The sequence below is a fragment of the Chenopodium quinoa genome, unplaced genomic scaffold (assembly GCF_001683475.1).
Source record: "Chenopodium quinoa cultivar QQ74 unplaced genomic scaffold, ASM168347v1, whole genome shotgun sequence".
Lineage (NCBI taxonomy): Eukaryota > Viridiplantae > Streptophyta > Magnoliopsida > Caryophyllales > Amaranthaceae > Chenopodium > Chenopodium quinoa.
In genome coordinates this window covers 5,193,496-5,209,991 of record NW_018742763.1, presented here as the reverse complement: position 1 = coordinate 5,209,991, position 16,496 = coordinate 5,193,496, and the positions used below count along the sequence as shown (strand labels likewise).

Sequence of the window (16,496 nt, the reverse complement as noted above, 5' to 3'; positions counted from 1 at the left end):
TCCAAAATTTCAAGGAGGTTTTGACATCCATTTGTCATATTTCACAATGGTAAAATGCAGCAATCGCTAGAATAATCCTGACAGACTTAAGCATTGCGACTGGCAAAATGGTTTCATCATAATCAACTCCGTGAATTTGCCTGTAACCTTTTTGCCACCAGTCTAGCTTTGTATACAGATACATTTCCATCTTTGTCTGTTTTCATCTTGAAAATCCATTTGCAATCGATAGGTTTGTAACCTTCGGGAAAATTAACCAAGTCCTAGACTTGATTTTCAGACATGGAGTCCATCACGGATTTCATGGCCTCTTGCCATTTAGCAGAGTCGGGGCTCGTCATACTCATCACCATCCATAACCAGGATATCTTGATCTTTGGTTAAGACAATACCAAGGTATCTGTCTGGTTGAGATCTTGGCCGTTGCGACCTACACATGGTAATAGGTTGAGTATTTGCATTGTCGGTTTGACTCTGACCAATGTCAACAGCTGCTTCTAAAGCACTTTGATTGTCAGTTTTGTCATGTTGACTTTGTTGCTTTACCTCTCGAACTTTGTCGAGTTCGATTTTCCTCCCACTTGTCATTTTGGAAAGGTGTTCTTTCTCCAAAATGACACCATCACGAGCAACAAACACTTTGTTCTCGGATTTATTATAGAAGTAATACACCTTGTTTTCTTTTGGGTAGCCCACAAACAAACACTTGTCAGATTTTGGGTGAAGTTTGTCAGAAATTAATCTCTTGGCATATGCTTTGCAACCCCAAATCTTAAGAAAAGACAATCGTGGAGGTTTCTTCGTCCATAATTCATATGGAGTCTTTTCGACAACTTTTTATGGAGCACAGTTCAGAGTTAGTGCCACGGTTAGAAGTGCGTGTCCCCAGAAAGAGATAGGAAGTTCACTAAGACCCATCATTGATCGAACCATGCCTAACAAGGTTCAATTCCTCCTTTCGGACACTCCGTTCCATTGTGGAGTTTCGGGAGGTGTCATCTCTGAAAGAATACCATTTTCTTTCAAGTGATCGTTGAATTCATGGCTCAAATACTTGCCACCTTGATCCGATCGAAGTGCTTTGATTTTCTTGCCAAGATGATTTTCAACTTCACTCTAAAACTCTTTGAATTTCTCAAAAGATTCATATTTGTTCGACATGAGGTAGACATAACCATATCTACTATAGTCGTCCGTGAAGGTAATGAAATATCTATAACCATGCCTTGCGGGTTTACTCATTGGTCCACATATATCCCTATGTATTAGACAACAACTTTTTTGTAAAAAAATATGAGAAAAGTCGTAAAAAAATATGATTTATTGTAAAAAAATATGAGAAAAGTCGTTGTGTAAAAAAATGTGACAACTTTTGTCGTTGCTAAAACTTTGTTTTACACAACGACTTTTTTTGTTGCGAAAATAATGTCGTTGCCATACATTGTATTTCATGATAGAAGTATTCTCATTTACTAAAACGATAATTGTCGTTGCAGTAAATACATAGTTTTTACAATGACATTTGTTGTTGCTCAAACTCACTATACTGCTATAATCATATGCATTTACAGCAACGACAAAAATTGTTGCCCAAACAATATTTTTCAATAAATATATAAATTATTATGTTTGTAATAATTCATATAAATCCAGTAAAATGATAAAGCATTAATTTAATCATGTCATCCGAAAATTACCTCCAAAATGTAGCATATATATCATTCCAATAGTCATATCCAAAATATTACATTCATCATTAAGATTTTCTCAAAATATTACATCCATTCTTCAGAATTTTCATATCCAAAATAAAACTAAGCATTATCCTAAATAGTTATATCAATCATCATCCCAAAAAGGTACATCCACCTTCGTCACAAAATATTACATTATCATATGAATATATCCAAGATAACACATTCTACCATTCACCATCACTTTTCTCTAAAAGCATTCTCCTACATATTTCAATGACATCTACATCAACATCCTGCAAGTGCACAAGTGCATGTCTAAGGGTATAAAAGCAGTATAATATGATTTATATAGTACTACATATTTCATAATACATAATAAGATTATAAAGAGATATTTGAAATTAATCATGTGCTATTTCAAATATCCTTATCCCATGCAATGTGATGGAGTTTAAAAGAATTTACAAAATCTAAGGACAATAGGGGAAAAAACAATACCTTGAAATCAAAGTTAAATTAATTTTTATCGTCAAGTAAAATTTTTGTAAAACAGATAAGTATCTCCAAGTAAATAGTCAATGACATCTTTTATGAAATAGATTTTAGCATGTACCTTTGTTTAAAAATTTTCGCGATAATTCTTCCTTCATTGCATCCATTGCACGTTGCACATCTAGCTTTTGTTGTTCTAGTTGCCTTGATGTTGCTTCAACTGTCCCTTGTAGCTGTTTTTTTGTTTGTTCTTGAGTCTCTTCTAACTCTTTTATCCTTTCATCTTGCGCTTGAGTCTTCTTTTGCTGCTCAAGTTATTGTCTATTTCCCTTACTATAACCACGTAAGGCTGTACCTTTCCAACAAAAGTAACCAGATCTGGGTTTCAAAACATCCAAAAGAATATCCTCTTGTGTCATCGAGTCACCAAGCGTAGCAACTGCAACTTTTAATTGTTCCTAAAATGTGCATCAATTGTTGAAGTGAAAACAATTATTAATAAGATTTGTTGTTGGTTTCAAGAATGGTATCATAAAAGCAATATATTTGAAGCAAATACCAAATAATACATGTTATAAATAGCTATTTCAAATTGCACTTACATAAATTTCCTTAGAGAAAGAATCATCAGCCCACTGAAGTTGGCCTTCCTTATTTTTTTTGTGTGCTTGAAAAGCCAAATCACATCAGCTGATGGTTTTACACCATTTTTTTCACAAGTCTAAAACAAAAATACTTCATTTTAACTAAGATTTGGGATTAAGTAAATAAAGTCTTATTGATGTATGTGTTTTATACCATGTTTTACCCCGGTTCTTTAGCGTATATTTGCATGGTTTTGGGTTCTACGGAGCCATTTCTTGCTAACAATCTCTTCTCTAGTGTGTTTGATCTATTATATTAAGTTTCACAGGAATACGGAGTTTCTTAGATGAATCGGACGTGTTTTAGATGGTTATAGAAGAAGTTGTTGAGTGAAAGATGAAGATTTCCCCCATGCCCTGTCGGGCATTCCATGCCCTGGCTACTAGGCCGAAGAAAGAAGAGCTAACTACGAAGAACTATCACAGCTTCTACATGCCCGGGCAGACTGGGCACTGAGAGGTTTGATTTCCACAATTCAACTCTTGAAGCTGCTACGCGCGCCCGACCGGGCATAGCTTGCCCAGGCAGACCGGGCAGAAGAAGAGGATTGCAGAAGCAGATGTTGTACTCTGGCCACCCGATCGAGCAGCCCTTGCCTGGTCAGACCAGACACCGTTGCGCGGAACTCGTTTTAGTTAATTTCAAATACCCATCTTTTTAAGGGTATATATACCCCTTGTAATCACATTTAAAAGACAAATTATTATATCCTCTAGTATTAGTTTTACCTAAAAAACCCTAGTTTACTCTCTCTAAGAAATTAATTTCTACTCTTAGTTTGATTTATTGTTCATTAACAATTCGAGTTCTTTAGATTGAAGCAATTGATATTCATCTATCTCACTTCTCTTTTATTTCTTATTGCTTATTGATTATGTCTTGTCTATTGAATCTTGTTATTGGTTTTGTTAGTATGTGTGAGTAGATTCATAATCCGAGATCTTGCAAGGCCCGAATATGATTGATATATGAATTGAATCTTTAATTCCTCCAATAATAATCCCAATTGGCATGCTTAATTTATTGTATTTATGCCAATGCTAGATTAGGAATAATTAGTATTGTTATCATCCCTTTGTTCTTATTGCAACGGAAGTTGGGTATTAATGAGATTTGGGTATTTCAAATAAGGGTTTGAAGATCATCACAGAAGTAGGTGATTGGATGATTAGGAAATTCAGTATTGTGTTTAATGTCCCTTATTGCTTGATTCCATGAAAATAGGCTTGATAGTTGATATGGGAAGCCATTGATAACTCGGAAGAGACCTTTGGTATTGTTTAGGGATGCTTTTCCTCTTGTCAATTGATTCGTTATTTGGGGTAGATTTATTAATTTATCGATTATATTCATGGTAATGCTTGATCTTAGATGTTTTAGTTCATTTATTTATCATTTTATTTAGATTAATTGTGCCATTTAGATATTTTAGTTATTAGTGTTCTTCACTATCGATTGGTTACTTGCTTTGTGATTGCTTGAGTCTAATTTATTAGGTAAACCTTAGTCTCTTGGGATTCGATCCTTACTTGCCCGTCTACATAGTAGTGGTCTTGTTTGGTTTATTTTTGTTAGGTACGCGACACGCCTATCAAATTTTGGCGCCGTTGCCGGGGACTAACGGTTTTTTTCTGATTATTTATGATTCGTTTTTACTAAGCTTTATTCGTTGCTTCGGCTATTGTTTCTTGTGTTTTTGATACTCTTATTTTAGTTCTTTGTTGCATGCAAACAAAACGTTCAGGGTTAGACGATTTAGCACCTTTTGATTCTGAAATCGAAGTAACTGTAAGGAGACGAAGAGGTAGAAGAAGAGGGAGAAATCGAAACAATAGAAACGTGGAAGACGACACGAAATATCTTTTGGAGTACGGTATTCCTGATACAACAATCAGACTCCCCTCAAGCATTTCTAGACCACCTGTCACTGCTCAGAACTTCAAATTGAAACCACAATTCATTCAATTCATCACCAATGAATCGTTTGCAGGCACATCTCATGACTGCTCAGTGAGTCACATTGATAGTTTCTTGGAGAAATGTGATACTATGAAATTAAATGGTGTTATAGATGATGCTCTTAGACTTCGCCTTTTTCCTTTCTCAATACCGGATAGGGCAAAGGAATGGTTGAGAGATGAAGATTCTGGCTCATTTGACACATGGGATAAACTGGTGAAGGTTTTCCTAGTCAAGTTCTTGGGACAAGAAAAGACTGCAAGGTTGAGAAACAAGTTATCTACTTTCAAACAGTTAGATGATGAGTCCCTATATGACGCATGGAGGAGATTGAAGCGATTGTAGAGACAATGTCCTCACCATGGTATTCCTGAATGGATGTTGATCCAAACCTTCTATAATGGTTTAACTCATGAGTTCCGAATCTATATTGACACTGCATTTGGGGGTTCTCTCTTGACTAAGAACCCAACTGAGGCGATGGAACTAGTTGAGAAGATGGCGGCCAATGATAACTATCACCCAGGAGGCCGAAACAGTGTGAAGAAGGGAGGTAAATTAGATGTTGATGCTCTAACACTTTTGACTAGCTCTGTGCAGGCATTGTCAAGCAAGTTTGACAGACTCCAAGCTCGATCATCCGCTAGCTTACTTGAGACTTGTCAAATATGTAATGTGCAAGGTCACATCGCACCTAATTGCCCACAAAATTCAAATGAGATACCAATCGAGGAAGCCAATGCATTCTACACTTCTAACCCCAAAAGGTCATATGACCCCCACTCTAACACATATAATGAAGGTTGGAAGAATCACCCAAATTTTTCCTAAACGAATACCCAAGCCCAACAAAATCCACCTCCACCACCACCTCGAAACAACAATTACAATGCACCACCTGGTTTCCAACCAAGGCCACCTCCAGTCAAACAACCACCTCCTTAAAAATTCAACCTTGAACTAATGATGGAAAACTTCGTTATCACAACAAACAATTCCATCCAACAGTTACAAGCTCAGAGGAAGCTCATGGAAAATCAGATAAGTCAACTTGCTCATCAAGTTGGCCAATCTTCAAAGACACCGGGTACCTTTTCGGGTCAAACAGAGTAACCACAAAAGGGGCATATGAATGCCGTGACTGTAAGGAGTGGAAAAAAATTGGAGCCATCAAGGGAGGTTGTTGAAGGGGTAGGTGCAAATGAAAAGGTAGTTGAAAGTACTATGATTGAGGAAGAGCCAAAGGAAACGACTCCACCACCTCTTGTTCCATATGTGCCAAAGGTTCCTTTTCCACAGAGGTTAGCCCAAGCCAAGTTAGAGAAAAAGTATGGAAAATTTCTTGATATTCTGAAGAAGCTTCACATTAACATTCCATTCTTAAATGCAATATCCGAGATGCCATCATATGCCAAAATTTTAAAGGATAAGCTCTCTAACAAGAAGAATCTAGAAGAGAATGCTATAATTGCATTGACTGCAGAGTGTAGTGCAATTTTGCAAAACACACTTCCTAAGAAATTAGGCGATCCAGGTAGCTATTCAATTCCGGTGAAACTTAGGGACATAGAGATCAACAGGGCATTATGTGATCTTGGTGCAAGTATGAGTCTTATGCCGCTTTCTATCTGCAAGAAACTTCAAATGGGTGAACTAAAGCCTACACGTATATCTTTACAACTTGCGGATTGGTCAGTCAAGTTTCCTTTGGGTGTACTTGAAGATGTTCCACTATGCGTGGGAAAATTCTTTATTCCATGTGATTTTGTTGTGATGGAAATGGAGGAGGATGCACATGTCCCTATCATTCTTGGTAGACCATTCTTAGCTACCGCGGGAGAAATCATTGATATGAAGAATGGTAAAATCACTTTTGAAGTAGGGGATGAGAAAATGGAGTATTCACTCTTGAATGACATGGGAACTCCTTCCATGGGAGAGACTATTTTTCAAGTGGATATCCTCGATGATTTACAACGTGAACAACTTCCCTTGATTAAAACGGAAGATGCGCTTGAAACGGTGTTAATAGGGAGTGCTAATGATGAAGATTGGGAAACAAGGGAGTATACAAGGCTACTAGAGGTAGCAAAAGCCAATCCAATCACCGCTCCAGTCAAGGAAGTCCTTAGTGTATCAAGTGTTGGGGAGAGTACTACGCCTCCCGAGGTAGAGTTGAAACCCCTTCCCTCTACCCTCAAATATGCATATCTTGGTCCTAATAATACATACCCTGTTATTGTTGATGTTGAGCTTAATGACATAGAATTGGAGTAACTGCAAACTGTCTTGAGAAAATATAAAAATGTTATTGGGTACACCATTTATGATATTAAGGGTATTAATCCCTCTTTTTGTATGCATAAAATCATTCTTGAGGACGATCATGCCTCCTCCATAGAACCTCAAAGAAGGCTTAATTCAAATATGATGGAGGTAGTTAAAAAAGAGGTTCTTAAATTGCTTGCTGCAGGAATAATTTACCCTATCTCAGGTAGTAAGTGGGTTAGCCCTATACAAGTAGTACAAAAAAAAGGAGGTATGACCGTTGTTAAGAATGACAAGGGTGAGCCAATTCCCACTAGGACTGTTATAGATTGGCGAATGTGTATTGATTATAGAAGGTTGAATAAGGTCACCCGGAAGGACCATTTCCCCCTCCCCTTTATTGATCAGATGCTTGAACGTTTAGCTAAGAATTCTTTTTTCTGTTATTTGGACGGATACTTGTGATCAGGAAAATACCACATTTACATGCCCATATGGCACTTTTGCATACCATAGAATGTCGTTTGGATTATGTAATGCCCCACCCACATTTCAACGTTGTATGATGGCAATTTTTTCAGGTCTTATAGAAAATTCTATGGAAGTGTTTATGGATGATTTTTCTGTTTATGGAACATCTTTCGATGTATGTCTTGATAACTTGAAAAAGGCGCTCCATAGATGTCAGGAAGTTAATATAATTTTAAACTGGGAAAAGTGTCGTTTTATGGTACAACAGGGAATCATTTTGGGTCATGTTGTGTCAAACAAGGGTATTGAGGTTGATAAAGCCAAAATAGAAGTCATTGAGCGATTACCCCCACCGAACTCTGTAAAAGGAGTGCGAAGTTTTCTTGGTCATGCAGGTTTTTATCGTCACTTCATTAAGGACTTTTCAAAAATTGCTCGGCCTCTAACTGAACTTTTAGCAAAAGATGCTCCATTTATCTTTACTGATGATTGTCTTGAGGCATTTAACAAGTTGAAGGAAGCCTTGATCTCTGCTCCAATCATGCAGCCTCCAGATTGGAGCCTACCGTTCGACATTATGTGCGATGCTAGCGATTATGCGGTAGGAGCTGTTTTGGGGTAGCGAAAGGACGATAAACTTTATGCTATTGATTACTCTAGTAAGACTCTAGATTTTGCTCAAATGAATTATGCCACAACTGAGAAAGAGATGCTAGCAGTAGTATTTGCAGTAGATAAATTCCGTTCTTACATTGTTGGTTCCAAAGTGATTATTCATACAGATCATGCAGCTTTAAAATATTTGATGAGTAAAACGGATGCAAAGCCTCGTTTAATCCGCTGGATTCTTTTGCTACAAGATTTTGACATTGAGATTAAGGACAAGAAAGGCTTTGAAAATGTCGTTGCAGATCATCTTTCTCGTCTCCTCCTAGAACAGGGGGATGGAGACGATCTCCCCATTGATGATTCCTTTCCTGATGAACATCTACTTTCTCTTTCAATAATTGAATCGCCTTGGTATGCTGATTTGGCTAATTTTCTTTCTACAAGTACAATGCCTCATGGCTACTCGTCTCAACAAAGGAAGAAATTCCTCTATGAGGCAAGGAGACACTTTTGGGAGGATCCTTTCTTGTATAAGCTTTGCGCAGACACAGTGATCAGACGATGCATCCCAGAGAGTGAGGTAAATAATGTCATTTCTCATTTCCATGACTTACCATGTGGTGGACATGCAGGTTTTTCGAAGACAGCCGCGAAGATTTTGCAGTGCGGTTTTTATTGGCCATCCTTGTTCAAAGACGTATATTCCTATGTCAAGGCTTGTGATCGTTGTCAACGAACGGGCAATATCTCTAGGAAGAATGAGATGCCACTCAACAACATACTCGAGGTCGAGTTGTTTGAGGTGTGGGGGATAGACTTCATGGGTCCGTTTCCTTCTTTTCAGGGAAACCGATATATCCTAGTAGTCGTTGACTATGTGTCAAAATGGGTTGAAGCTATTGCTACTCCAACCAATGATGCTCATGCGGTAAGTAAATTTTTCGAGAAAATTATTTTTCCCCGATTTGGTATCCCACATGTGTTGATTAGTGACAAGGGAACACATTTCTTGGAGCATCGGTTCGAAGCGATGTTGAAGAAATATGGAGTGCAACATAGGCTTGGCATTGGCTATCATCCTCAAACCAGTGGTCAAGTTGAAGTGTCCAACCGTGAAATCAAGTCTATCTTAGAGAAAACGGTTGCAAGAACAAGAAAAGATTGGTTAGCTAAGATTGATGATGCACTATGGGAATACCGAACAACTTTTAAAACACCAATAGGTACAACTCCATACAGACTTGTCTATGGGAAAGCATGCCACCTACCCGTTGAGCTAGAACACCGATCATTTTGGGCCATTAAAAGCCTAAATTTTGATGCTAAAGCAGCGGGAGAGAAGAGGTTGCTACAATTGAATGAACTAGATGAGCTCCGCCTCGAAGCTTATGAAAGTTCAAAATTATACAAGGAGAGAACTAAAAAGTGGCATGATAAGGGCCTTGTGAGGAGGGAATTCAAGGAAGGAGATCAAGTTCATCTTTTCAACTTGCGATTGAAGTTGTTTCCCGGAAAGCTTCGGTCTAAGTGGTCGGGTCCCTTCACTGTTTTTAAGGCCTACCCCTACGGCACTATTGAACTATGGAACAAGACCGGTGGTACTTTCAAGGTCAACAGACAAAGGGTGAAGCATTACCGAGTCGGAGATCCTATCGAAGAGAAGGTGGATATCACACTCTCTTCCCCACCACCAACTTAACGAGCATCACTACGGTCAAGCTAACGACCTCATAAACAAGCGCTTCCGGGAGGCAACCCGTTTTTCTTAGCTTTTCATATTGTCATTCTTTTTTTTTTTAGTTTTGTGTTTGTGTTTGTGTTTGTGTTTGTTTTGGTTTTTAGAGAACACCAAGATATGAAAGAAGTGGGATGTCAAGAATGTCATCAAGGGTTGATAAAATGAGGAATTAACTCGCTGCCCTGGTAGATTGGGCATGAGGTGCCCGATCAGGTGCGAGAAGCGAAAAGGGAAGAAGAATTGAGGCTGAAGTTAACCCCCACTGCCCAATCCGACCGGGCATGTAAAGCCCGATCGGGTGCGAGGGCCAACTTATTTTATTACTTCAAAAAAAAAAAAAATGGGAAACCTACACCGCCCGATCAAACCGAGTAACCCATGCCCGATCGGGCGCGAGAGCCAGATTTGGAAGAAAATTCGAGGGAAATACTCAACCTCCGTTGCCCGGTCTGACCGGGCGCGTTATGCCTGATCGGGCGCAAGGAGTTTCGGCACCTTAAGAGAGCACGACCCCCCTCTTTTCTTCACATTCTAACTCCTTCTCCTTACTATTCCTACACTTTCTCTCTCTAAAAATCCCCAAATTCACAAACCCTAACTCTCATCCTCTCCTCTAATCCTCATAATTTTCACTCAAATTCTTCAATTTCTTCATCCTTCATCTTCCTTATTCAATCCTCAACCTCCATTACTACTTCTCTTACCTTAAAACATCCTCCTCATCAAAATTCCCAACTTTCTTGACTTTTAGAGAGAGAAAGCTTTGAAAAACAACAATGGCTTCAAAGAAGAGAACAAGAGGCGCACCTCAACAACCTCAACATGATTTGTAGAGCATTCCAACTTTCCCTCACATCAAGTTCGTGGCTGAGTTCCCGAACCAAAAGACGCGCCTCCTGGAGCTCCAACATCGAAAGGTAATTCCTACCCGTTTCATTGATCGTTCTCTTCTTTCTAAATTAGGAATTGATTCCGAATGTAGAACATTATTCTCTAAGCTTGGCATGTCTCAATTGTTTAATATGATACATTACACAAATGAGGACATCACCCTTGAATTCTTGAGCTCTTTTAACGTAGTTAAAGGGAGAGATGGTTTGGTAACACATGTTGTCTACAGGCTGTTAAAAAAATCCCACCGACTCACATAAGAGGGCTTTGCTAGGAAAGTTGGTCTTTCGGCCACAGGATTAACCATGCAACCTAGTAGTTTCATGTCAGGGGATCTATGGTATGTTATGACTGGTGAGAACATTGAGTCCATGCAACATGCCCCCGCCATAAAATTCACCAACCCGAACTTAGGCTTTGGACTCGTTTCTCTAGGTGGACCATTTTTGGGAGGATAGAACCTAACAATGTTAGGGCGGATGAGGTTGCAATCTTGGGTAGCTACCTGAGATATGGGGATGATGATGAGGGCTTTCAAATGAACATTACCCACCTATTTGTCGTTCACCTTAGGAAGCAAGGGGTCACCTTCACCACTGTCAAATCTAACAGAGACCGCACTAACATTCCCATAGTTTTAGGCGGTTTGGTGACTCACTTGGCAGTCAAGGAGGGCTTTGATGAAGCCCACCACACACTAGTGCCGGGTTCTATCACCTTAGACCAGCACTACTTCACCACCACCGGCTGGTTGCCGGTTGATTTTGGTAGTTACAGCTGGCTCATCAAAAAGGGCACTAGGAATTCCATCTCCCTACCCGCTCCCAAACTCACAAAGATTCGCCCTCACCAACCTTCATACCTTCTAGAGGCTCCAAGCGGTCCACCTCCATCGGTTGCCCCTACGAGGACCTATTATAGGTGAGAGTCTGCTGGACCCTCTTCCTCTTCCACTGCCCCACCTGTCCCCTATGATAATGAGGCCATCATGGCCGGCATACAGGAACTTCAGTTAGGCCAGCAAGGCCTATACTCTTGTATCCAGACCCTTGAGACCGATTTTCGCTTATCTATGCATCCGGTCTATGATTATTTTTGCAGGCAAGGTCATATCCCGAGGGATGCTTCCCATCCTTCGTTGTATACCTTTCCCGATGTGGGAGATATTGTAGGTAGTAGCAGGCTAGCTGACGATGATGATGGTGACGATGATGATGATGATGGTGACGATGATGATGATGACTGTGATGATGATGAGTTCGAGTGAGGACTCATGAGTGTTTTTCCCACCTCCCAAACGTTGCAATGAGGCCATTGCCGAGTGTAGCTTGGGGGAGGATTGTATATATGTATATATCTCTTGCTTTGATTGGTTCGTTTATATTTTTTTGAGTGCTTAAAAAAATTAATAAAAAAAAATAATTTTTTTTTTTGAAAAACAAAAATGAAAAAAATACGAGAATCATGATAATGAATGGCCAGTGAACTACTTCCCTGTGCCTCTATCTTTGATGCCAAAAGGTTTCTGACTTCATTTTGGTTGAAAGGCTTGCATTGCGAATTAAATGATCATGATTTGACCTTGAATTGTTTTGATCCCTAGTAAACGTCAACTTTATTAACCATGTACGAGTCTGGAGCTTGACTATGTTAACTGTGAGGCTTGAGCCTTAATTATTTTTTTTTCATGTGTGTCTAGTTCCTGGTGTGATATTGATCTTAGTTTTGATTTTAGACTCTTAAAAATGTGTCATAGTACATTCCACGTGCACGTTGAGAAGGATGAAGGCCATGTTTTTAGGTGACCTCCAGATGAATTTAGAAACGTCTGTTCCCTTCTTGCTCACCCATGTTGTAGCCTTGCCCATATTTTTCATGAAAGTCACAAAATGAACCCCTTGGGCCCAATTGGTTACTTTTCCCATGTCTAGCTTGGGGGAGCTTTATATCGTGGTGTTTATTTAATTTTCTGATGAAATTGGCGTCTAATGTGGAGTTCAAAAAAACAAAAAAAAAAAAAAGAAAAGAAAAAAAAAGAGAGAGAAGAGGAAATCACAAGTATGGAGGCTTTATCCTTGAAAATAAAAACAGAGAAGTAAAATGAAGAAAAAGAAATAAAAAATTGTGAAAAAAAAGAAGAAAGGAATTGGAAGAATGAAAAAAAATAAGGGTAGTAATGTATGTTCACGATGTAATTGGGTTATGTGCTCTTACTAGTGAGAAGAATAGATCGAGGATGTTTATTAATTGTATTCGATAGCTCCCTGGTTAGACTATGATTGCTTACATTTCCCAAATTTATTTCCTACCCACTTTTACCTAGCCTACATTACAAGCTTGAAAAAGACCTTCTGACCTTTGTGCATGGTATTGTGTTCATGTGAATTGAGTCTTTTGTCAAAATGCTGGAATATATGTCACATTTTGAGTAGACATTTGATTAGGTTGAGAGACAATATAACCCTTTAAACACGCGAGTATTGTGAGATGGGGGGTTTTCATTATTGGTGGGGATGGTGAGAGATCGAGCTCATTGTTAGCTTGCCACGTAAATAGTGTGTTGAGTGACCACCATGTGAGATATCCTAGTCATCGATTCTTGAGTTGTACATGGTTGATTTCGCTTGACGACTATTTAGGTTTATTGATGGTTTGAGTGATTTGATTGGTTGGCTAAGATGCGTGCTTATCTGATTTCGATTTTGAGTCTGCTATTTTCAATTGCATTATGGGGTGAAGTATGTTTACTTAGTTGTTTGTGTTCTTGATTGTCTTGCTTGAGGGAAAACAAGAGGTTAGCTTGGGGGAATTTGATGTATGTGTTTATACCATGTTTTACCCCGGTTCTATAGCGTATATTTGCATGGTTTTGGGTTCCACGAAGCCATTTCTTGCTAACAATCTCTTCTCTAGTGTGTTCGATCTATTCTATTAAGTTTCACAGGAATACGGAGTTTCTTAGATGAATCAGACGTGTTTTAGATGGTTATAGAAGAAGTTGTTGAGTGAAAGATGAAGATTTCCCCCATACCCTGTCGGGCACTCCATGCCCTGGCTACCAAGGCGAAGAAAGAAGAGCTAACTACAAAGAACTGTCACAGCTTCTACATGCCCGATTAGGCAAAGCATGCCCGGGCAGACCGGGCACTGAGAGGTTTGATTTCCACAATTCAAATCTTGAAGCTGCTATGTGCGCCCGACCGGGCATAGCTTGTCCGGGCAGACTGGGCAGAAGAAGAAGATTGCAGAAGCAGATGTCGTACTCTGGCTACCCGATCAGGCAGCCCTTACCAGGTTAGACCGGGCACTGTTACGTGGAACTCGTTTTAGTTAATTTCGAATTTCTATCTTTTTAAGGGTATAAATACCCCTTGTAATCACATTTAGAAGACAAATTATTATAACCTCTAGTATTAGTTTTACCTAAAAAAACCTAGTTTACTCTCTCTAAGAAATTAATTTCTACTCTTAGTTTTATTTATTGTTCATCAACAATTCGTGTTCTTTTGATTGAAGCAATTGGTATTCATCTATCTCACTTCTCTTTTATTTCTTATTGCTTATGTTTTGTCTATTGAATCTTGTTATTGGTTTTTTTAGTATGTGTAAGTAGATTCATAATCCGGGATCTTGCAAGGCCCGAATATGATTGATATATGAATTGAATCTTTAATTCCTCCAATAATAATCCCAATTGACATGCTTAATAGACTGTATTTATGCCAATGCTAGATTAGGAATAATTAGTATTGTTATCATCCCTTTGTTCTTATTGCAACGATAGTTGAGTATTAACGGGATTTGGGTATTTCAATTAAGGGTTTGAAGGTCATCACGGAAGTAGGTGATTGGATGATTAGGAAGTTAAGTATTGTGTTTAATGTCCCTTATTGCTTGAATCCATGGAAATAGGCTTGATAGTTGATATGGGAAGCCATTGATAACTCGAAAGAGACCTTTGGTATTGTTTAGGGAATGCTTTTCCTCTTGTCAATTGATTTGTTATTGGGGGTAGATTTATTAGTGTATCGATTATATTCGTGGTAATACTTGATCTTGGATGTTTTAGTTCATTGATTTATCATTTTATTTAGATTAATTGTGCCATTTAGATATTATAGTTATTAGTGTTCTTCACTATCGATTGGTTACTTGCTTAGTGATTCCTTGAGTCTAATTAATTAGGTGAACCTTAGTCTGTTGGAATTTGATCCTTACTTGCCCGTCTACATATTAGTGGTCTTGTTTGGTTTATTTCTTTTAGGTACGCGACACGCCTATCACTTATATTATTAGTGGTCATGTTAGATATTTACCAATACATGTTCAGCTTCAGCAAATGAATTGTTTCCAGTAGTGTGCTTAGTTCTTTTCACAGAAAGACGATTTCTTGAATTTCTTTCATTTATTTCCTACATGTTCATTGCAATTAAGATGAAGAGACAAAATAATATAATTTTTTTTTATATGACATAGTATAGTTTTTACCTTAAAAGGTTGAGAGCTAAATCATTCCAAACAATGTTTCCACTTATTTTGAGGTAAATCTGGTGGAGGATTTTTTAAGCGCTCCTCATCATTTTGTCCACACCCTCCATTCCTATAATAGTAGTGCAATCGAGATTTCCATAAGCTATAAAGACGTTGCATAGTTTCGATGGCATAAGCTTGAATCTTAATATAGGAACTACCTTCTTTAACTTGAAACTTTTCCTAAAAAAATATAAACTAATTATAAGAAATGAAATAATAAGACAAGGTCTTTGTTTATACATAACATGGTTTAATAAAGAACAAAATTACCTCAATTTCCTTCCACATAACATCACCAGCTAGCTAAAAGCTTCTTTCCAACACTTTATATTTAATGGAGTCCTTGTCCTCACGACACGACCACACTATTCACAAAATGACGGGCATTTTCACCAATAGCCCAGTCAATATCATCTGGAATGTACACTTGTAATTTGGATTTTTTCCCTATGATTTTCATATCCACTACGTAACTTTTGTACTTTCCCCTTTCGCCTCTTTGCTTCACCTTGTTCGTCGCTATTACCATGTTTTGCAATCTAGATCACATTTACCATTCAAAATATTTGGTCATATTTACATGAATGTCAGATTACTGTATTTTTAAGTTTAATTTTCATTTATACCAGTTGATTTTTACTTAAAAAATCTTTGCAACAAAAATATTATTTGTAGCTAGTAAGAAAGCTAAAATATATGAAAACTTTCTCACAACAATAATATATTTTTCTTACCTTCACCATCTCGTGTAGTTTCTCCATTAACAACCGAGTGTATCGAACCATTATTTCCTACTTGCCGGCGATTAGCATTTCATCGACTCCTCTATTTTCTTCGTCCCTTCTAATTGGTGGATACAGAGCATCTGTTGCTCCAAAGTCCTGTTCATCCTTCTTGCTAAATTGGTCGTTCTTTTCCTTTTGCTTGACGTACCAGCTATATTTATAAAATAAAGTTATTGATAAGACATGAAAAAATAATAGCAAAGCAACAATTTTTGAATTATACCTCCAACATGTGGTGAAATACACCCCTCTGACTTATTTTTGAATTTTATTTTCATTGGAATTCATGTTATCATCTTGTATTTGACAACGCTCTAAATGATTTAAGGATCCCAAGCTGATTAGGGGATTTTTCCCTACCAATCACCATCTGACAAGTGGACCATTTAGGCTCTGCCAAGTATCCGC

General features: G+C 38.2%; 1 protein-coding gene across 1 annotated transcript; it reads left to right on the top strand.

Annotated features, from left to right (window-relative positions):
* Positions 1-5,921: 5,921 nt before the first annotated feature.
* Positions 5,922-7,070, top strand: LOC110724340. Its single transcript, XM_021903762.1, has one exon. The coding sequence runs from the start codon at positions 5,922-5,924 to the stop codon at positions 7,068-7,070; it is 1,149 nt and encodes a 382-aa protein (XP_021759454.1).
* Positions 7,071-16,496: the final 9,426 nt, after the last annotated feature.

What these genes read in the sequence shown, in the direction of transcription:
- LOC110724340 (XM_021903762.1), top strand. Translation starts at nt 5,922, where the DNA reads ATGAATGCCGTGACTGTAAGGAGTGGAAAAAAATTGGAGCCATCAAGG.